The 22,718-nt window shown below is 49.6% G+C and overlaps 1 protein-coding gene across 4 annotated transcripts; it reads right to left on the reverse strand.

Moving 5' to 3' along the window:
• Positions 1–339: 339 nt before the first annotated feature.
• Positions 340–22,688, reverse strand: LOC136520666 (uncharacterized). 4 transcript variants are annotated; one of them, XM_066514270.1, is made up of 3 exons: positions 22,255–22,688; positions 1,890–2,058; positions 340–1,826 (listed from the first exon to the last, which is right to left on the reverse strand). In XM_066514270.1, the coding sequence occupies exons 1-3, from the start codon at positions 22,366–22,368 to the stop codon at positions 1,081–1,083; spliced, it is 1,029 nt and encodes a 342-aa protein (XP_066370367.1). In that variant the 5' UTR covers positions 22,369–22,688; the 3' UTR covers positions 340–1,080. The 4 variants fall into 4 exon arrangements, 1 of the variants encoding a protein (XP_066370367.1); XR_010775313.1 differs by lacking the exon at positions 1,890–2,058; XR_010775314.1 differs by lacking the exons at positions 340–1,826; positions 1,890–2,058 and adding an exon at positions 2,065–2,820.
• Positions 22,689–22,718: the final 30 nt, after the last annotated feature.

The following is a 22,718-nucleotide window of genomic DNA, read 5'->3' on the forward strand; positions in this document are numbered from 1 at the left end:
ACCCTATGTAACTTGCGCTTTAACCTCCCAACCGATCACACCCTGCCATGACCTATGGTTACGAGCAGCTAAGCCTTGCGTGATGTAGACTAGGCTCGATCTTCCGAAAGGTATGATAGCGTCGATTAGTGGAGACTCGACATTCATGATCTAGGCTTCGAACCAAGATTGATTCGGACCCCTGCAACCATTACACCACTGCTCCGTTGGTTATCAACCACGTGAACGTGATTGACCTCGCCGAGAAGGCTTTCCTGCAAGCGAATCGAGAACACAAGCAAGAACGGAATGAACACAATCTAAAATTGCAAATAAATATGAGGCTTATAAAATCAAGAAGGAGTTCAAGTCTTTATTTGAAAGGACTAATCGCCATAGGCGAACAAGATCAAGAACTGGGGCCCTGGTTCACAGCAAGCGGCCTTAGCGGCGACAGTTGCAGCAAAACGATGTCTGTTTCACGAAGAAATCAAGAACTAAACAAAACCCAAACCCTAAGAAGAGCGACGACTGGTATTTATAGAGTCTTGGGCGTCACCCCCCCTAGACGCGCCCCCTGATGGGCCCAAACATGATACACGGTCCAATGGACCAAAAGACGGTGTCGCAGCACCCTGGCAGATTCTGGATGCTGACTTATTTTGACGATTCCCTTTGATTCCAAAGGTATTTTGATGTGAAACCAGTTGGATTGGCTTCCTTATCAAATTATCTTTCCAACCATATATGGATTGTCGAAAACAGAGTCCGGATGCATCTTGGGTTACCAGTTTAAGGCAGACTGGTCCTGGAGCCCAAACCGGACTCGAACTTGAGTTGGACTGGGCTTTCACCATGAAAAAGATGAATTGGATGCCCATGCTAGACCTCCTCCTCTCCTTGGCTTGTATGCAATGAAGTAGTGATGTCCTCATCATCCTCCCTTTCTTGGATTGAAGTCGTCCTCGACTAAAGTAGACCATCTCCTCCATTAGATGACAACAACGATGGCTCCGGAAGAAGACATTCATCTCGACGCCCCATCCTTTGCAATAGCGGCTGCCATGGTGGCTTCCCTGTTGGGAATTCATCCTCCTTCTACTACAAAAGGTTAGTACCAACAAGAGGCATATCACTAGGAGTAGGAGCAAGTGGACATATAGGCGATGAACAAGTTAGAGCATAACATGGTTCATCATGATCAACAAGAACAGATTTAAGAGCAAATAAAACTTCTTTCATGTTACTTGATGGTTTATTTGTTGGTTTGCTAAAGTCTTTATCATGGCCTTTCTTTTTCTTTTCAGCAAGTTCCTTTTCATATTGCACAATTTCAGCAGGTGATAAAGGAAGTAAAGCAATGGTCTTTCCTTTAAACATAAAAGTATATCTATTTTGCCTACCATGATGTACAACATTATTATCATATTGCCAAGGACGGCCTAACAAAAGTGAACAAGCTTGCATAGGCATGACATCAAAATCAGCATAATCATGGTATGACCCGATAGAAAATTGCACATGAGCAGATTGTGTTACCTTTGCCTTACCACTATTGTTGAACCACTGAACATGGTATGAATGTGGAAGAGCACGTGTAGATAAACCAAGAGTCTTGACAAGCTCATGACTTACCAAGTTATTACTGCTCCCTCCATCAATTATAGAATGAACATGGAAATTATTGACAAAGAGGAACATTTGAAACAAATTATGGCATTGTAGCTTGTCTACTGGCTCAACTTGTGTACTCAAAATACGCTGAACAAGGATTGATTTGTAGTCTACAGTGCATGCCACACTATCAATTACCTCATCAGGATCTTCAGCACTATCCACAAATTTATCTGCATAAAGATTAGTTGTAAGTGCAAATTCATTCTCTTCATTACTAGCACTAGCATACCCACCATCATCAGTAGCAATATATGCGTGTTTGCTGGGGCATTCTTTAGCAATATGTCCCATGCCCTTGCAGCGGTGGCACACAACTTTAGAAAAACTGCTAGAGGAAGGTGTAGCAGATCCACTGGAAGAAGGTGTAATAGGAGAATTCTTCTTTACAGGTGCTGGTGGTGTCTGCACATTAGAAATTTTACTCACCTCGGTTGGACGTGAAGGAATGGATGGAGTCACGGATGGAGTCATGGATCGCCTAGGTTGTCGTCCCTATACTTCCCTTTTAGCTTTAATAGCATAATGATATAATTGGGAAAATCTAGTCCATTCTTTATAGTCAAGAACATCCTGTATTTCACGACGTAAACCTCCAAAAAATCTAGAACACTTATCCATATCATCCTCTTGTATGTTACTATGTGCTAGACAAAACAAACTCAATCATGCAACCCACTCTGTGACTATTTCAGATCTAAAGAAAAACTAGAGATCAATCTGATGCAAGCCACACTAGGAAACAAGACTTGACACTAGACCAAGAACAAGATCAGAACACAACGAACACTAAGACGTGGCGAGGGACGACAGTTCAATAAAGCAAACTGAAATTAAAAAAATTGCAAAGGCATAGCAGGGCTATAGGACTAGAGATATGTGATAGTGTATATTTTTTTGGCTTTTTGTGGACTATAGGTAAAACAAAAATAGTAGCAATCTAAAGGGGAAAACAAAGTTATACCTAACGAGCAACAAGGTCTCTGATACCACTTGATGTAGACTTGGCCCGATCTTCCAAAAGGTATGATAGCATCGATTGGTGAGACTCGACGTTCACGATCTAGGCTTCGAACCAAGATTGATTCGGACCCCCGCAACCGTTACACCACTGCTCTGTTGGTTATCAACCACGCGAACGTGATTGACCTCGCCGAGAAGGCTTTCCTACAAGCGAATCGAGAACACAAGCAAGAACGGGATGAACGCAATCTAAAATTGCAAATAAATATGAGGCTTATGAAATCAAGGAGGTCAAGTCTTTATTCGAAAGGACTAATCGCCACAGGTGAACTAAATCAAGAACTAGGGCCCTGGTTTACAGCAAGCGGTCTTGGCGGCGACAGTTACAGCAAAATGATGTCTGTTTCATGAAGAAATCAAGAACTAAATAAAACCCAAACCCTAAGGAGAGCGACGACTGGTATTTATAGAGTCTTGGGCGTCACCCCCCCTAGACGTGCCCCCTAATGGGCCCAAACACGATACACGATCCAACGGACCAAAAGACGGTGTCGTAGCACCATGGCAGATTCTGGATGCTAACTTGTTTCAACGATTTCCTTTGATTCCGAAGGTCTTTTGATATGAAACCACTTGGATTGGCTTTCTTATCAAATTAGCTTTCCAACCATATATGGATCGTCGAAAATAGAGTCCGGATGCGTCTTGGGTGACCAGTTTAAGGCAGACTGGTCCTGGAGCCTGAAGTAGACTCGAACTTGAGTTGGACTGGACTTCCACCATGAAATAGATGAATTGGACGCCCATGCTAGACCTCCTCCTCTCCTTGGCTTGTATGTGATGAAGTAGTGATATCCTCATCATTGCGAGCCATGCCCGGGTTCTTAAGATTGTAGCCTATGGGTCAATGGGCAGGTGCGAAAATGAAAGGACAAAAAACAAAGCTACGCATGGATAAAAACAAGGGGGGACGGGACAAGCTTCCCCTCATAAGTGATTTCATCACAAAACAAACTTAAAATATTCACGAATGTAAAACTATTCACACAGGGGCTTCCCCATGAATTCATCTTCTACATAAACTGACTATTTCTACTCTAACTCTATTGTGGCCCCGCGACGGCGTTAGTCGACGATGCAGTTGACAAGGACAAAGGCAGCTCGGTTGTAGTTAGGACGATGTTCAGCTCGGTTGGAGGTGGGACAACACTCGCCTCTAACCCAGCCTCCGCTGCATCTGCAGGCTAGATGATGTCTTCTCGGCGCATATCTACGGCCATGGTCGAACAGTGAGCCTCCATCACCCACTGCGCAGTGACTTGCTCAGCGACCATCTAGGCATGCGACACCAAACTTTCCCCTAGCACATGGTTCTTGTCAGTGTTCCACCCATCAGCATATCCTCTGTAGATGGCCATGAAGTCCAAATTGGGGTAGTGGGTCACCATCGAGGACAACACCCATGACGTTTTGTAGAACATGCCATCGGAGATGAGCGCCCGAACTTCATTCGGGACCTCCGCTAGCTGGACAGCGGGCGTACTGGTGCTCGGTCCTAACTCAAACACCTTGGAGACTACCACCTACGCAATATTGCAAATCTAGTCGAGCTCTCCCTCGAGAGCACATCGCTCCTTAAGGGACTAGGCTAGTGCCTCCACGCCCCGATCAACTACCACCTTGACCATCTCTAGCTCTTGCTCTAGAGAGCCGATCTTTCCACCTAGGTCTAGAAACAAACGACAAATTCAGGAGCAAGGAAAAGAAAAGTTCAAGGCATCAACTGAGGGCAGAATAGGTATGTACCGAGGTGTGTGCTTTCGAGAATGGAGAGCCCTTCCTCTTGTTGGGTCACCCTCTCGAGCAGCCGAGTGTTCGACTCCTCTGCCCTGAGCATCTACTCTCAGAGCGTGATGACCTCCTGCTCAGCGTCTAAAAGGTCCTTCTGCTCTACTTCTAGAGCCTTTAGGGACTCCCTGAGCATCGCCTCGGTCTCTGCCAAGTGGACCTTCATCGCATTGAGTTTTTGCTCAGCAACAGTCGCTCGCTCGACCGCCCGTATCTCCGCCGCCCGTGCTCCCGTCGCCTCGGTCGCCTGGTCTTGGGACTCATGGCAGGCGGACTCCAGCTAGTGCCTGAGCTGATTGACCTACCGCGATGCCACCGCTTCTTGCTCCATCCGACCGTGCTTCTCCTAGAGAAATCGAGACTTGCGGATCGACATCATCTCTAGGTCCTACGAGACAAGAAGCAGGCGTGCTAAGACAACCGTTTGATTACCAAGGAATCAAAAACAACACCAGGAACGCACAAAACTTACCTCTACAACGCATGGTAGGTCCACAGTCATGGCCTAATGGATGAGCTCAACCCTCTACAAGGCCTCCTTGAGCCTTGCCTTGGTAATGGCGAGATCGGACTCCATCAATAGTCCTCTATCCTTGAGCAGGTGCCAAAGTTTCAATTCCTCCTCATCGCGAAGGATGAATCGGGCCTTTCCTGGCTCGCCAGGGCAAGGCCACACTAGCTCATGGGTCGCCCTCGACCCATTGGACAATCCAGCCATTGCAGTATCAAGCGACGACTGGATCATCACAAACTCCTAGGACGGTGGGACGGCTGGCAGCTCCACCCCGATGACTTCCTCACCGTTGAAGGGGATGTCCATCGCTAGGACACCATGGCTCGTTGGTGGCTACTCTACCTAGCACCTGGCCATGGCTCCTCTAAACCCCTCTAGCTCTGACCAGGCAGGTGAACCGTGCACTCCTCCATCGGGTGAGACAGGGAGCCTAGCTTCCCTCCTCTCCGTCTCCACAACTGGCGAGGGAGGGACCACAAGAGTCACCTTTGACCCAACCTTCGTCGTCAAGACGAGGATCGACACCATCATGGTCGCTGCTATGCTCATGACCAGTCAGGAAGACACAACCCCCATTAAGGAAGGTCACGCCACCACCAGCCTACTTCCCCCTTCACTTATCGCAACCCACCACAGGCTGGGTCTCCACTCTTCTCGCAAGGGAGGTGGGGAGATCCCCAGTCCTGCTGGCTCTTGGCCGCTGTAAAATAGGGCACAAGCATAGGTTAGTCACATCCAAAAAATCAACTATGAGGGCAAAGGGAAGCATGAATACATACCCAGATGAAAGAGGTAGAGCCTTGAAACCCCGACCGGCTGACGATGAGCCAAACGGACGAGGATTGCTCGAGGGTCGTAGTTCACACCCCCCTCAGACTGACTGAGGTTAGGAACGACACAGTCGGTCCCCATTCGGCTCGTGAATGGTCATGACCACTAACTCACGGTGATACCACTAGAGCAATCGGTGGGGATCTCCCCATTGAGGGCCATGCACGCGTGGCAACCTCGAGGGAATGGGCGGACGATCACGCTCCCTTGACTGACCGACGCGTTCCGTCACACTTAGAGCAGGGGGCTGAGAGGCCGACAGTGCCTCCAAAGGGCACGGTGACCGCGCCTGCTTTGCCCCTCGTTTGAGGGCGGTGTCTTCACTCACAGCGTGCTTCCTCGATTGAGGAACATCGCCACACATCTCCGTACCACGTCCACCACCGACAGGCGCGGCCATGGGCTCATGGTGCTCCACTAAGGTCATGGTAGCACCCCTGTCTCCCTCATCCTCCGAGGCACTTGTGTCATCACCCATCTCCGTGGACTCCTCCATCTTGAGCTCTGCCTCCACATCGCTCTGGCTCTCGCCACCCTAGACCCACCGGTTGATCTCCTTCTCCTTATCAAATCTCCTCTGGACCTTCTTGGCTTTCTTCTTCTTAGCAAGTGTGGCCTCCCTCTAAGCGGCTTGCTAAACTGCACCTTCTGACCCTCTTAGAAGAAGCGGCCGAGATTTATAGCCTGTGAGTCCCTTCGAAATGGGCACCTCAAAATCAATCAAAACATCAAAATAAGAAGGAAAAAGGTCATGAGAAAAAAGCATACCAAATTGGAAAGCTTCACGGCATGAAGGGGTCTGGGCGTCCCTTTGAGGGAGTCTTCATCCCTCAACTACAGTACTCGACCAAGATAACTCCAAACTTCATCTTTCGACATCTCCTCCGGTGATGTGCGGTTGGGATCCGTCGGGACAAAGTATTCCCACATTGGCTGTGTCCTTTCCCCCAGTGAGGCAACCCGACAGCGGAAGAAGGTGTGGAAAACCCGCAACCCATTGTGGCCATTCTGCTTGAGCTTCTAAAGCTCTGGCTCGATGATTGCCAACTTTTTCTATTGACAGGATGGACCCCACGTCCAACTTTCCCTCTTCTCTGGCCTCCCCCCGATAAACGTCAGGAACGGCGCCTCCACCGGGTTCCTGATATTGAACCACTCACCATGCCATCCCTAGTTGGAGTCACTAGGGGAGTATGTGGGGTAGGGGACCGATGGCTTCGACCTCTTCTGCAGGGCAAACCTCCCAAACGGTGCAGTTCTAGGCGGTTTCCCCTCAAATAGGGCTCATCCGATGAAGACTCACCGGAATAGATCCACATGCGGCTCCATCCTGAGGAAGGTCTCATAGACGATGATGAAGATGGCAATGTGAAGCACCCCAGTTGGGTTAAGGTGCTGCAACTCTAGGCCCCACTCGTTAAGGAGACCGCGCAGAAACCAATGCGCAGGGTACCCGAGCCCGTGCTCGTGGAAGGTGAGGAAGGAGATGACCTCATCGGCCTAGGGTCACAGAATAATCTCCCCTAACATGGGAGCCCTCTAGTGCACCACCTCCTTTGATAGAAGCAGCCCCTTCACAGTAAAGTCAGCCAGCACGGCCTCATCCATGTTGGAAGGCCTTCAGTTCGACATCACACCTTGGATTTATGAACGAATCTGTGAGTTTTTCCTCTCCCTCGCTTTGCCCTCCTCTCTCCTAGAAACCGCCATGACACATGAATAGGCTTGGCAAAAAGGAGGAAAGAGAAACGACATGGTTGAAGAAAGGAGAAAGAACGGGAGGAAAACCCTCTCCCTTCTCCCTATTTAATGCAGAAAGGCGTGCGATGGGACGTGACCCTAGCTAACGGGATGTGGACTAGGTGGGGCCCACCACTACCGTAACCTGGGCATGGGAAATGAGGCGCAACCACACACAAATGACCCTTTCCCTTCCTAGGCAGGGTTTGGAGGGCCCACCGATGGAATCTCCATCAAGGAGAGGCCAACGGGTCCCTCGGGTCGATCAGATGGCTCAAGCGGCAGCTAAGAGTTAGGTAAGGATGCCCCACGCAGGTTATGCTAACTCCGTCATGAACGACAAACTCGGATTCCACTCGGACATATCCGATAGGAGGTCCTCGAACCTGTCACTCTAGCCATCGAGGTAACTTTACCAACCCCCATTTTCCTTTTCCAATGCATAAGCATACATTCATCCATTCTCATGCATGCATTCATACATTCAGTCATATATTCATCCACACATTCATCCCATACATCCAAGCATTGCATATCCAATTGATGCATCACAACGCTTCACGTCGCGTCACGAAGCGGGAGTCATCTCATTCGACATGAGCGGTGACCGACCGGGGTTCAAAGGCTAGCCCGCAAAGGGTTCGAGGCTACCTCATGTCAAACAGAGCTAGGGGAGAAAATGTAGGTGAGCCCCAGCGGCCCTCGCCCGACCCGCTCAAGAGCGGACAGGGTCATCTCAATCTTCTCGTTCGATCCTGACCTCGAGCCATTCCCATAGAATCTCCATCGAGGGGAGGCCATTGGGCCACCTGAGTCGCTCTCCAGAATGACTCGGGCATCTGCCAGGAGGTAGATTAAGGAGAAGTGCAGTGCCATAGGAGGGCTATGCTGACCCCATCATGAATGACGGATCCAGATTCCACTCGGACATGCCCGTTAGCGAGCTCACCGAAGCCCACCACTTGAGCCATCGAGGCAAGTGGCATTAGCTCAACCCCTTCGGTTATAGAAACCATAGATGGGGTGACGCAGGAAATCATGAGACTGACCTCAATCAGCCCCTAGTGGCTCAGGGGCTTGAGCCGCCAGATCCTGACTCAGGAACCTGACCGACCACATAGGTTGCGGTCGAAACAGACACGAGCGAACACCCTGACCAGAAGAGACACAAGAGTCCATAGCCCTAAAAAGAGTACCAAGGTGCTCAACCTCTGACCGATTCCCTAGTCGGCCCTAGGCTTAGGGGCTACACCCACTGGGTGCGCTCGCACGCACCTGGTGGAAAATGGATTACCCATGAGTTTCCTCCTCAGGGGCTGGGCGCCTATGTCTGCACGACACGCCTCCATGGCCTTCGCCAATCCCCTCCTCAATGACTAGGTGCCAGTATCCCTCTGGCCATGGGTGGATCTATATAGAGAATTGTGGTTGTGCCCGCAGCCATAGGAAAACAAAAAAGCAGTGATAATGTTTAATTTTTCACCATATTTGCAACCCTGTGATAAAATTTTACGCACCCACAAGGCAAGCGTGTAACACCCCAGGTGTTTGTCACCAGTTAAGCAATGGGTTTGAACTCAAATAGGACATGTTAAGTGGTGATGAAGGTGTCAAGATCAAATCTACAAGAGTGAGCTCCAACTTAAACTTGGACAACACACCTTTACTTACATGTGTACCCTTGCTAAGATTATGCAAGAGTAATGTTAAACATGCTTATTTCATGTATATTACATCAACATGCATCCATCTTGACCAGTGGAAAAGTTTCATAAAGTTTGGAATCAAGAAGTCACATGAAATGATAAGTTATAATCTTTCTTGGATTGCTTTATTAAGTAAATGGGAATATGAGATACCAACCAAACCTTACTACCTTACCCAAATGACTCCAAATGAACTCTACAATAAAAGTCATGAAGGGTTCATGTTGAGCAAGTAGCCAGAAAATGCTTCAATAGATCAAAAAGAATAATTTAAGCTTTATCGTGATGCTACTTTGACTTGGTTTGAATAGTAGCTTAGATTGTTTACATGGTAGTGGAACCTAAATAAAAGTTGTAGTTCATATTATGTAGAACAAACTTTGTTTAATGGTAAAGAGCTAAATCAATGCCTAGGTTAGCCAAACAGAGCTCACAAGAATCAACAAAATGCTGTTTTGGAATCCCGAAATTTAGCTAAGTCTGGGATGACTGAATTTTCGTGTTTTCGTTTTCATGTACCTATCTTTGGTGAATTTTAGTTTGCAAACCATGTCTATTTTGGCCAAACTCCTGTAATCAAGGTTGTAGTACTCACGTAGCACTACAGCAAGGAGAATTTGGTTTATTGAATCATCAAATGGTTTGGGAGATATTGAGGGGTGAAGTTGGTGGTTTTAGTCGGCTTGAAACTGATTTCAGTTTTCAAGTTTCGTGAACCCCACTTTGGAACCTTGTATCTCTCCATCTAGGCCAATTTATAGTTTGGCACTTTAAGCAAAGTTGGAGATCTCATGTAGCTCTATAACATTTATTACTACCGCTTGTGCCAAAACTAAACGGATTTGGAGTTAAGAGGGGAGGAAGATTGATGTTTCTGTGTATTTTTGCGGTAGTATTAGTTCCTTCCTTCAGGTTCGAGAAAGGAATGGCGTCGTGGCCTACCACAGGCAGGAGAGCGATGCCGTGTGGCTCCTCTATGCTGCCTTCGCTTGCCACCTCACCCCCATGTGCATGAATACAGAGACCCGAGCTCCCCTGCCCTCTCCACTCTCTCCCTCTCCCTTCCCCATCCGTCGCCGTCACCCTGCTCCTCTCCTCCTCCTTCCTCCAACTGCTCTACCCACCGCTGCTGGCCATAGCAGGGCCATAGCCGGCCACCGTGCCACCTCCTCGCCATGTTGCCTCATCCTCTAGTCGGTCACTCTCCTCCTCCTTCCTCCAGCTGCTCTACCCGTCGCTGTTGGCCATAGTAGGGCTGCAACCGGCCGCTGTCTGCCCCTCCCCCCGGCCTCATGATACTGTCGTGCTCGACCACGTCTATGCAGCCAACCTGGAGCCAAGGCCCTATGACTTTGACCTGAAATGGCCACCAGCCTACCTCGACTTTGTGTCGTCACCATGGCCTCGCCTCGTCGTGCCTCACCGTCCCCTGCACCGAGCCCAGTCGGTCGCAGCTGGGAGTTACCGAGCCCAGCCAGCCGCGGCCTAGCCATGGCGTCATCTGGCCGGCTACCATCACGCCTCATCGACCAGAGCACCTCAACCTTGGCCTGCTCCTCCAGCCCAGCCACCCCCCCGGTGCCTCTGCCCTTCCCTGCTACGTCCTGCGTCGTGAGGTTGAAGAAGGACCTAGTCGTAAATAGAAGCTTTTTCATGTGTTCACTTTGCATAAATGATGGACACATATATTTATAGATATGGGCTTAGTTGGTTTCTGAGATATTCAAGGTTCTCAATGCAAAAGTATTTTCCTTTTTTGGTTTAATCTTTTTTTTTTGCAGATTTCTATGCTGAACTTTGGAAAATCATAGTAAATTGTAGAAAAATCCAAAAATAGTAAATGAGGACTTTTTGAAATACTTGTGAAATTGTCTATGCAGTAGATCTATAATATGGTATGATTTAGTTTAAAGTTTTTCTATAAAATTCAATTTATGCAGTTAGGTTTTTAAAAATTTCAGGAGTTTAGGATTTATAGTTTAAGAGCTATAAAAATAACAAATGCCTTGTGTTGCTTTGCTCCTATTCTGAATAGGCCTGCATGTTGGTATTAATTGGCTCAGTTATGTTATGAATCAAGACTTGATGACAATACATGAGTTATAGTACTTTTCTTAAGCTTTTCAAAAAGCTAAATAGCATAATTTTTTGTTAAGTAGATTTTTAGTTATAGTTTCTTAAATTTTTGTGGCTGTTTCTGGCCAAACCCAGACAGGGTTGCCTTGTTGGTATTGTGGGGCCTTTTTAATAGTAGAATTAGCTCTAGGTGTTTATAACAAAGTTATTTAGAATTTTCTAAGCTTTCTAAAAAGTCTAGAACCACATTTATTGAACATGTGGAACTCTAGTTATAGCTGTTTACAGTTGCATATCAGATTCTGTCCATATTTTGGACAGAGATGCATTTATTGAATTAATTGATCTTGTTAACTGTAGAATCATCTTAAGATGGTAATACTAAAGTTGTAGGTAACTTCATAAGATTTTCAAAAAGTTACGATTCATATTTGTTGGAGGTCTAGAAATCCCGTTATGCTTCTCTAAAGTTCCTATCAGTTTTCTGTACCACTGCTGTTTGGGCTGCATGTGCAGTTTTGCTTGTGCAATTATTTTCATGGTGGAAATAATGTTTGCTATAGTTGTAGTGAATACCAAAGTTATAGATAATTTTATAATATTTCTTGTGTTCAGATTGCATGACCATAGGCCTGATAGTTTAGGAGTTATGAAATTGGGAAATGATTTGTCATGTTTGGTCTATGCTCTGTGTAGATTTGAAGGATTTCATTGCTTGACCTAGTTAAGTATGAAATCATGTATTGGTGATAATATAAGAGTTATAGTGCTTTCCTTAAGCTTTCCAAATTATCCTAGATCACCCCTTTTGGTGTTGTAGAGCTCCAATTATAAGCTTGTGAAGTTGTATAGCAGAATCTATCCAAGTCTAGATAGAGGTGCTCAATTGTGCTTGATTGACCCTGTTAATTGTGGAATCACCTTGTAATGATAATAAACATGTTTTAGATAATTTAATAAGATTTCTAGAAAGTTAAGTTTTATGCTTGTTTGATGTCCATAACTCCAGTTATGCATTGTTGAAATTACTACTACTTTTCTGTCCTAGTTCTGTGCAGATCTGAAACATTGGCATGTTTGACCTGGTTAGCTTTGGAATAAGGTTTTGGTAATAATAACAATGTTGTAGGAAATTTCATTATCTATCTAGAAAGTCTAGGATCACCTTCTTTGGATGTCTGGATATCCAGTTATGGATAAAACAAGTGATTGTTGTGATGCTGTCCAGATTTCTATACATGTGCTAGGTGATTGCTTTAGCTTGCTCTGTTTTGGCTATACATGTTGGTTAGTTCTTGATTGATGCATGTGTGCAATATCTGAACTTAAATTCACTTGTGTGCCATGCCTAATATGTTTGCTATCCCTCTATAATAGGTTGTGTGATGTTTAGTTAAATAACTCTAGTTGCCTATGTCTTGCATGATCTTATGTTGCCCTGAATGCTATTATGTGATGCATCTCATATTACCATTCTTCATATTCATGCACTTGCATCTTGTATCTCATCTAAGTACGCTAGATGAACCATGTGAATAACGTGATGTTGGAGCTGAACCCGAAGACGGTGTATGGTGGACCTATCCCGAAGATGGAAAGACTGGACAAGTGCTAGGATAGGAGATACTTGCCAAACGAGTGTCAGCTAACAAACACTAACCTAGTGTTGGATCCTAGGCAAACCCCAGAGTATTCTAAGTCTCCTATGTTTTATAAAATATTACTTAAGTCCTTTATATTTGATGTATTAGGTTATAATAGTTGATTGAAACCATTTGATGCATATGATTTCATTGTCCAGCAATATATCTTTAACCCTGTGTAGGTCCAGGATCGAATATAAGCTTAGCCATGCTTGACTGGTAGAAGTCAGGTGATTTTCTGTCACCTACGAGATATAGGTGGATACCAAAGCATGGTTGACTATATTTGCTATCGTGGAAAAGAACCATGGAGTAATGTAAATGGAGGTCGGGCGGAGTCTATGTGTAGGATGACTCATGTTATTCCATCTGTGTCGATTAAGGACCGTACCATTGTTGGCGCTTTTGACAAGATTGAACGCATGCCTCTCACTTAGCTGGCCGGATAACTCGTTTCGACCGTGAAGTCGAGTAGCTCAACTCAGGTCGGGCCCTGTTCTGTAAAAGTGCGCACTCTGGATGGTAGTAAGGATGTGCGGGGAGCCAGACGTGAGCCCAAGGGCAGGGTAGTCCTGATCATCCTAGTAGCTGGTTGTCCCTAATTGTGCGGCGCTGGATAAACCCACGAAATGTGGACCTGAGTTGTACCAAAGGTGACCTAAGACTACATTGGCGCAGGTATGTCTGGGTTTGTGTTAGGAATAAATTCCCAGCTGGTTGAAATCGATTTGAATCGTCATCTCTCCCGGACAGTGAAAAACTTGGCTAATCCTAACATCGTAGTAACTGGATTATGGAATATGATGGTTATGATGAACATAGAATTATTACACTGGCTATGGTTACTATTGTTATGCTACTAAAGGCTATACCACATGTTTGGCACATGTTAGTTGCTAATCTAGAGATGAATAACTATAATTAACTTGATGACCGAATTATAAAATGTATAGCTGAATTAGTGGTGTCGGGTACCATAAAAAGGGGTCCCCTAAGCGAAAACCAAAAAAATCGCTTAGACCCTGTCAAAAATCGAAGCCAAGAGACAACTATTGGCTAAACCCTAGTCTTGTCCGAAGCCACCTACTCTCCACCTCGCTAGAGGCCTCGCACGAAAGGCCTCGGACGGCCTATTGAATTTCTGCCTCGCACGAAAGGCCTCGGACGGGGAACCGATTCTCCATCTCGCTCGAGGCCCCACGCGTAAAGCCTCGGACGAGATGCCGATTCTCCGTCTCGCTCGAGGCTGGCTCGGCAATAACCCCATCGCCTCTGCCTCGACCGATCTCCCCGATAGAGCATCACGTCCAATTAATGCAACCAACCACTCCCGCGACATTAGCTGGACGACGGCTCGACACAACAGAGCGGCCAACGAGACAGGAAGTCACATCAACACCATACCGTCCGGGACAAGATAGGGCAGGGGTTACCGGCCGCTGTGCTCCGTACTGTGCCCACGACCGGTGCCCGCACTACACTATGCTACCTAACCCCTGCTCCAGGAATAATGCAGCATGGGGAGTCAAGTCTGGGTCACTATAGCCTCGGAATCAGTGTACAGGACCAACTGCTCACTCCAAGCCTCGGTAATCCACTTCAGGGTCTCAGCAACCTTGAGATTCGTGCCCACTGAGCCCCCCACGATGGCTCAGCCTAGGCACCAATTGAGCCTCGGCTCTTTACACGGTCAACACACAACGACCGGCACGTCGCCCACCATGCCCTACGTCAAGCTATCACTAGAGCTCCCATGTCGCATAGGATCAGGTGTGACCGGTGCGTCGTCCCAGTGCATCAAGGACAAGGACCGCTCCATCGACCATGCCACCACAGTGACAAGCTATAGGGTTCGGAAATGCCACCTCCACCCACAGGACGCCGCGTAGCAAATGCATGCATCACCCCTGTCCCCCCTTCAACTATAAAAGGGAGGGATCGGGGCTGTTTCTAGAGGGGATGAGCTCACGAGATAGACGAATACGAACACAGATAGACAGACTCACTCACTCGCGTAAGCGACACTCTGTAACACGCACGCTTCCTCGCTGCCTGAGATCAACATCTCAAGCAATTCGCATCGCTCCTCGTAGAGACCTAGGACTAGCTCCCTTTCTCACCCTGCTTGTAACCCCCTACTACGAGCATTTCAGTGCAAGGAATACAAGATCGATCTCTCAGACTGGACGTAGGGCACCTATTGCCCGAACCAGTATAAACCTTGTGTCTCTTTGCATCACCATCTAGGATTAGGGGCACACAGTATATTTTCACTAGTTGGTTGAGGGCCCGCTGGTCCAAAACACCGACAGTTGGCACGCCAGGTGGGAGGGGAATATCCCCCACCTGATTCCTTTCAGACGAAGGAATTAGGCACCGAGCCCGTTATGGTCCAGATGTTCGAAGGCTGGGTCCCCGAGGGTTTCGACAGCCACCCCAGGACAATAGAGTCAGGGATGACTATGGGCAAGCCCGTACGTGGCTGAGGCCCAAGCAAGCGAAATGCTTGGGATGCCCTAAGTCATGTCCGAGATCGGCAGGGAGGTCTCCGAATGGGATTCCACCGTAGGGAGGCATCGAGCCCCTGGGGCCAATCGAACGGCCCTGGGACCCACTAGAGAAGCCCTCTGGTACTTTTGGAGTGCATCTCTAGACCGCTAGCCAACCCCTATCGAATGGGGCATGGGCCTCCACTCGGACTTACCCGATAACAGCTCATCGGAAGTGTCACCGCTCACGCCCACCGAGGGTAGCCTGGCATATTCCACCCCTCCTTCTGAACGAAAAGGATGCGTGAGGGTCACACAAAAAGCCAGGGGAGCTCCTGACCATCCTCTCGCTCCGTGTAGAGGCTCGGGGGCTCTTCCTGCAACCTTACTGAGACCCAGCGACCCAGGCTCGCACTCGAGGGCTCAGCAAACAACCCTTCCTTCCAAACGAAAAGGATGCATGAGGGTCGCACAAAAAGCTAGGAGAACTCCTGATCGTTCTCTCGCTCCATGCAGGGGCTAGGGGGCTTTTCCTACAACCTTGCTGAGACCCAGCGACCTAGGCTCGCACCCGAGGACTCGGCAAACAACTCATCCTTCCAAACAAAAAGGATGCACAAGGGTCGCACAAAAAGCCAGGGGAACTCCTGACCGCCCTCTCGCTCCGTGCAGAGGCTAGGGGGCTCTTCCTGCAACCTTGATGAGACCCAGCGACCTAGGCTCGCACTTGAGGGCTCAGCAAACAACCCCTCCGTCCGAACTAAAAAGATGCGCGAGGGGGCTCTTCCTGCACCCAGGACGAAGACAAGCAACCCAAACCCATAGGGAAAAACGTGATAAAGGGCATCAGGCTTGTTACGGTCTAGGGGTTCGAAGGCTAGGCCCCCAAAGGTTTTGACAGCCGCCCTAGGGCAACAGAGTCAGGGACAACTATGGGCGAGCCCGTACATGGCCAAGGCCCAAGCAAATGATCGCTCGGGATGCCCTAAGTCATGTCCGAGACCGGCAGGGAGGTCTCCGAATGGGATCCCATCGTAGGGAGGCATCGAGCCCCCGGGGCAAATCGAACGGCCCCGGGACCCACTAGAGAAGCCCTCTGGTACTTTTGGAGTGTGTCTCTGGACCGCTAGCCGACCCCTATCGAATGGGGCATGGGCCTCCACTCGGACTTACCCGATAACAGCTCACCGAAGGTGTCACTGCTCGCACCCATCGAGGGTAGCATGGCGTCCTCCACCCCTCCTTTCGAACAAAAAGGATGCATGAGGGCCGCACAAAAAAGTCAGGGAAACTCCTGATCGCCCTCTTGCTCCGAGCAAAGGCTCAGGGGCTCTTCCTGCAACCAAACCGAGGCTCAGTGACCCAAACTCGCACTCATGGGCTCAGCAAACGCAATAAAACCCCTCGCACGACGTAAGAAAAGCCCCTAGAGGAATCAATCCACTCCTCTAGGGCCTCGGGGGCTACACCCGGTGCGCGCTCGCGCGCACCCATCGAGGCCTCGAGTACGAAACACCATCTCACCAGGAGCTGCCGCGAGTCGAGTCTCATCAAAACCTCAGGGAGAGCGCTCACACTCTCCCTAAGGCTCGGGGGCTACTGTCGGGTACCATAAAAAGGGGTCCCCTAAGCGAAAACCGAAAAAATCGCTTAGACCCTATCAAAAATCGAAGCCAAGAGATAACTATTGGCTAAACCCTGGCCTTGTCCGAAGCCACCTACTCTCCGCCTCGCTAGAGGCCTCGCACGAAAGGCCTCGGACGGCCTATCGAATTTCCGCCTCGCTCAAGACCTTGCACGAAAGGCCTCGGATGGGGAACCGATTCTCCGTCTCGCTTGAGGCCCCACGCGTAAAGCCTCGGACGAGATGCCGATTCTCTGTCTCGCTTAAGGCCGGCTCGGCAATAACCCCGCTGCCTCTGCCTCGACCGATCTCCCTGACAAAGCGTCGCGTCCAATTAATACGACCAACCACTCCCACGACATCAGCCGAACGATGGCTCGACACAATAGAGCGGCCGACGAGACAGGAAGTCGCATCAACACCATACCGTCCAGGACAGGATAGGGCAGGGGTTACCGGCCGCTGTGCTCGGTACTGTGCCCACGACCGGCATCCGCAATACACTGTGCTACCTAACCCCTGCTCCAGTAACAATGCGGCGTGGGGAGTCAAGTCTAGGTCACTATAGCCTTGGAATCAGTGTACAGGACCAACTGCTCCCTCTAAGCCTCAGCAATCCACTTCAGGGTCTCAGCAACCTCGGGATTCGTGCCCACTGAGCCCCCCACGATGGCTCACCCTCGGCACCAACTAAGCCTCGGCTCTTTACGCGATCAACACACAGCGACCGACACATCGCCCGCCATGCCCTGCGTTAAGCTATCACTAGAGCTCCCACGTCGCACAGGATCGGGTGTGACCGGTGTGTCGCCCTAGTGCATCAAGGACAAGGACCGCTTCATCGACCATGCCGCCATAGTGACAAGCTACAGGGTTCGGAAACGCCACCTCCGCCCACAGGACGCCGCGTAGCGAATGCATGTATCACCCATGTCCCCCCTTCAACTATAAAAGGGAGGGACCAGGGCCATTTCTAGAGGAGACGAGCTCACGAGATAGACGAACACGAACACAGATAGACAGACTCACTCACTCGCGTAAGCAACACTCTGTAACACGCACGCTTCCTCGCTGCCTGAGATCAACATCTAAAGCAATTCACACCGCTCCTCGTAGAGACCTGGGACTAGCTCCCTCTCTCGCCCTGCTTGTAACCCCCTACTACGAGCATTTCGGTGCAAGGAATACAAGATTGATCTCTCAGACTTGACGTAGGGCACCTATTGCCTGAACTAGTATAAACCTTGTGTCTCTTTGCATCACTATCCAGGATTAGGGGCAAGCAGTATATTTTCACTAGTTGGTTGAGGGCCCGTCGGTCCAAAACACCGGCAAGTGGTTTTTTATGCAAAATTTTGTCAAGCTAGCTCCACTTATAAAGCATTGCATGATCCTTGGAGTTATTTTATTTTTGGTTTATGATGGGTAAGTCTAGCTGAGTATATTCGAGTACTCAGGGTTTATCCCACCATGTTGTAGGTGAAGTTCTTGGCCTGTTGAAGATGGTGGCTAACCACCGGTGGGCTCGGTGACTCTATATTTATTTCTTATCTATATGTTTTTATCAGTGGATGTCACTTATGCTAGCAATATATTTGGAACTTATATTAATAAAATCACTGAAAGCTATGTTGTTTTCCCTTAATTGGTTTTGAAACCCAAACTTGTACTATTATTTGTGAACCTATTTATAATATTATTTTCGCTGTAACTCTATGTATGTGATGTGTATTTGCTTAATCACGCGATCTTGGTTGTGATGTTGATTTACCGAGGTCCTTCATCACACTCGGTGGACTACCGGGTTTATATAAGTGAAAGTATGCGCGTGTCAACATATTAGCGGCGACAGCCCTACTTGATCTTGTATAAATTGGGCGGTTCTGTCACAAAGCTCAAATTAGCTCTAGCTCCACCCCTACCTCCGACGCGCCCCTGTGGCCTTTGCCAGTCCCCCACACGGAGGCTAGACACCCATATCCACTTTGCGCGCTTCCACGGCCTTTGCCAGTCCTCCACATGGAGGTTGGGCACCTAAATCCTACTTGGTTACCCTACTGTTGGGGACCAATACTAGGGTATTCGAAGAGGAGGAGCTAATGGTCATCAACATTGATTCATCCAAGCAGTCAAGAGCGTGACTACAGCTCCAACCGACCCTAGGTGCGTGGGCTCCGTCTCGTCCAACCTCTAGGTCGGGGGACCCACCTCACCCGACCTCTACGTCGGGGGCTCCGCCTCGCCCGACCTCTGGGTCAGGGGCTCCGTCTCGCCCGACCCCTCAGGCGTGGCTCCTGGCAGAAGCCCGTACTGTCGCCTACCACTATGGGCTAGAAAAGTACAACCTAAGATCAAACTTCTGGCATCGTGCAGGGAGCGGGCACATATCAACATGACCCATGCCCATGACATGTCACTCTAGGGAACTCACATCACCAATAGTGACGGATGTGTGGTTACTATGTTGTCTACTCCCTGCACGACCGCTGACCAGCACGCTGGTTTGCCATGTCGCTCGCTGGGACAGAATGGGACATCATGACCCGCTGACAATGCCGGAGCGTGGCATCAGCGATGAACAGGCGCCTGACGTGGAGCCATCCCTATCACCATCTGCAGTGTCGGCGAGACCCACATAAAGAAGAAGAAAGACCCGATAATCCTAGAAGCTTTTCTCTCCTTGGCCCTTCTCCCTCTTTTTCTCTGTGTAACCTGCCCTTCCCCTTCATCTATAAAAGGGGAAGCAGGACGTCTTAGGAGAGGGGACGACGGTTCACCACTCTACATGGCTGTAGACATCAAAACACACGCCCTAACACGTCTTAGGAGCACACACACATCAGAGACTTGGAACATGTCCCTCTCTCACTCGTTTGTAACTCCTACTACAAACCTACAGTGCTAGTAACACGAGCAGCAGTGACGAACTAGACGTAGGGACTTTCTACCCGAACCAGTATAAACCTTGTGTCCTCTAAGCACACCATCAGAGCTAGACGCGCAATACTAGAAATTTCCTTGTTGGTAACTCGAAACACCAACACCTACGCAGTACAACAAACCGAGGGGGAAAACACCGAAGTTCCAATAAACAGCCCGCCTCCACGGCACAATGGGTACAGGAATTATAAAGCAAATACAAGCTTTAATTTAGCTAAAAACACAAGCCCCTAACTTTTACAATATTACGTGAAATGTGTGGATAGCCCCTTCACGGCTTCACAGAAGTCCCAAAGGGGCTCGGGGGCTCCTGTCGGGTTCATAAACCCGGGTCCCCAATGGACCCGCTTCTCTACAAAACTCAGCCTAGCAGACGGCGTAGCGATAGCACGCGTTTGGACCGGCCCAGATACATAATGACAGGCCAAGACAACGATCCGGTCCCTGACCGAACGGCCTGGCCGATGTGGGATCGTAGTCCGACTCCGGCCCCCTTTCTCCGACCGAGGATACACCAGACCTCTGCTCGCTGCTCTTTCCTGACCGACACGATCGATGCCAACTGAGAACGGCTGACCAAAGACGCCCGCTTGATGTGGGTTCGGGGAGCAGACGGAGCAGATAAGGTAAGACGCTTAAGTCAACCGCAATACCGAGGACCGTACCCTACCATGCCCTGCGCACCTGCAGGACGGTGCCATCAGGGCATGTTAGGCGAATACGGTAGAGCCTGCCTGACGCGTCAGAGCATAAACAGTATTGTGGGCGCCGGCGTTTGCCGTACCAGACGAACATGGTAGAGTCTGCCAGATACGTCTGAACATAAACAGTATTATGGGCGTTGACGATCATTCTGTACCCGATGGTGTGGGCAACGAGACTAGATAGAGCACGTATATAATATCTCTCTTTCTCTGACTTGTAAGGCCATCAACTTCAACTGTAAAAGGGGATGAGCTCTCTCCTAAAAGCCCCCCTTGAAGACTGGACGACTCGAGGACCCAATAGCTCAACAGCTCTAGAGCCCGACAGCTACACAGTTTACACGCTCTCAACAGCTGATAAGCTGGGACACACAGAGCATACGCTCCAATACTTTGCGCACATTTGAGCATCCGTCACTCTCGGACACTCGGTTCAGAGTTCGACCGGACCTCTAACACCCCCTTCTCATTCTTCACTCGTTTGTAACCCCACAACAAACTTCGAGCACCTGGGCTCAGGAATAAAATCACCGACCAACTGAAACTAGATGTAGGGCACGTTGCCTGAACCAGTATAAATCCGGTGTCATCGTGTGTTAGGCCACATCTAATCACAACGCATGACAAAACTATAAATATTTACTCGTTGGACATATTTTACACCAACAGTAACATACTGGGCCATGCACGTAAACCCAACGAGCTAGCACAGCCAGTCACCGAACAGGCCCCGGTGACCTACTACTAGGCAGTCACCGAACAGGCCCCGGAGACCTACTAGGCTTACGGAACATACTGGGCCGGGCTTATCTCGAATTGAAGAAAAACAGGATACCGCGAATACGAACGGACAAACGTTTCGCCGTTTTCGGTCCCGCTCCCGGTTCACTCCGTCCCGTTTTTTTCCCCGTTTTTGTTTATCGCGGAAAAAACGGAAACGGACGGAAAAAAAGGGACGGGATTATCCCGTCCGTTTTCAACTTTACTGACCGCCCCCGGCGAATCCTTGGTGGAAAAGCGTCGCCCCTTCGCCGTAGCATCGTGGAGGCCTGCGAGGCCACCCGCTATGGCTGGGTCCGTAGCAGGCCCCGCTGGCCTCCTCCCAGCCACCGTCGTCGATTACCGGTGTGGAGGACGCCCGTGAGAGCCCCCATGACGAGCAGCAGCGCCAACACGGGTGGCGCACCGCCGCCGAGCTCGATGTGGTCGTCCTCGCCCTTCCTTGGTGGCTCCCCGGTCTCCCTGCCTCCATGCCCCTTGGCCGCGACCGTGGCTTCTGCTAGAACTCCGGGTGGAGAACCAGCAGATCCAGTATTGCAGCAGGCATCGGCGCAGGTACACAGCGGGTCGAGGTCGCCGGTGACGCGCAGCGGGTCGAGGTCGCCGGTGTTGACGATGCTCTTGGTAACTATGCTACTCCCTTGGCTCGATTTGGATGGGAGCAGCACCATGCAACCCACAGAGCAATGGAGCAGGCAAGGAAGAAACATAGGGGGAAAGGAGGGCTTTATTAAAGTACTCACCTCATAGCTATGGAGGGAGCTCACGCCGGCCGCCATGGCCACAATAAGCTTGCCCACCCTCCAGAAGATGTAGGTGAGGAGGAGCAGAGTCCTCAGGACACCCATGTCGAGCATTTTATTCCACTATGGGAAACTCTAGAGGAGAGGGGGACCAGCCCGCCTACCCTCGTCGCCGGCGAGCACGCCGGAGAAGAAGGGTAGGGGGCCGGGGGACGGCCACTGGGGGTGCTCGCTCACTCGGAGACTCTGAGGCCTACCATGCCACTCCTTGGCATGGAGCCACGCAATTGAAGGGAGGGCAACCTCTTCTTTCGTCGAAGCTGACTGGTGGGCGCGAGTTGGCATTGTCTCTGTGGATTAATCGCTCTCTTGGCCGGCGGCAGCGGCAGCTGCAGCGGTGGACCGGTGGTATCACCGTCTCTCCCTCTCCCCCTTCCTCTATAATCGCGTCCAATTCACCAGGG

This window comes from Miscanthus floridulus, chromosome 18, assembly GCF_019320115.1.
Source record: "Miscanthus floridulus cultivar M001 chromosome 18, ASM1932011v1, whole genome shotgun sequence".
Lineage (NCBI taxonomy): Eukaryota > Viridiplantae > Streptophyta > Magnoliopsida > Poales > Poaceae > Miscanthus > Miscanthus floridulus.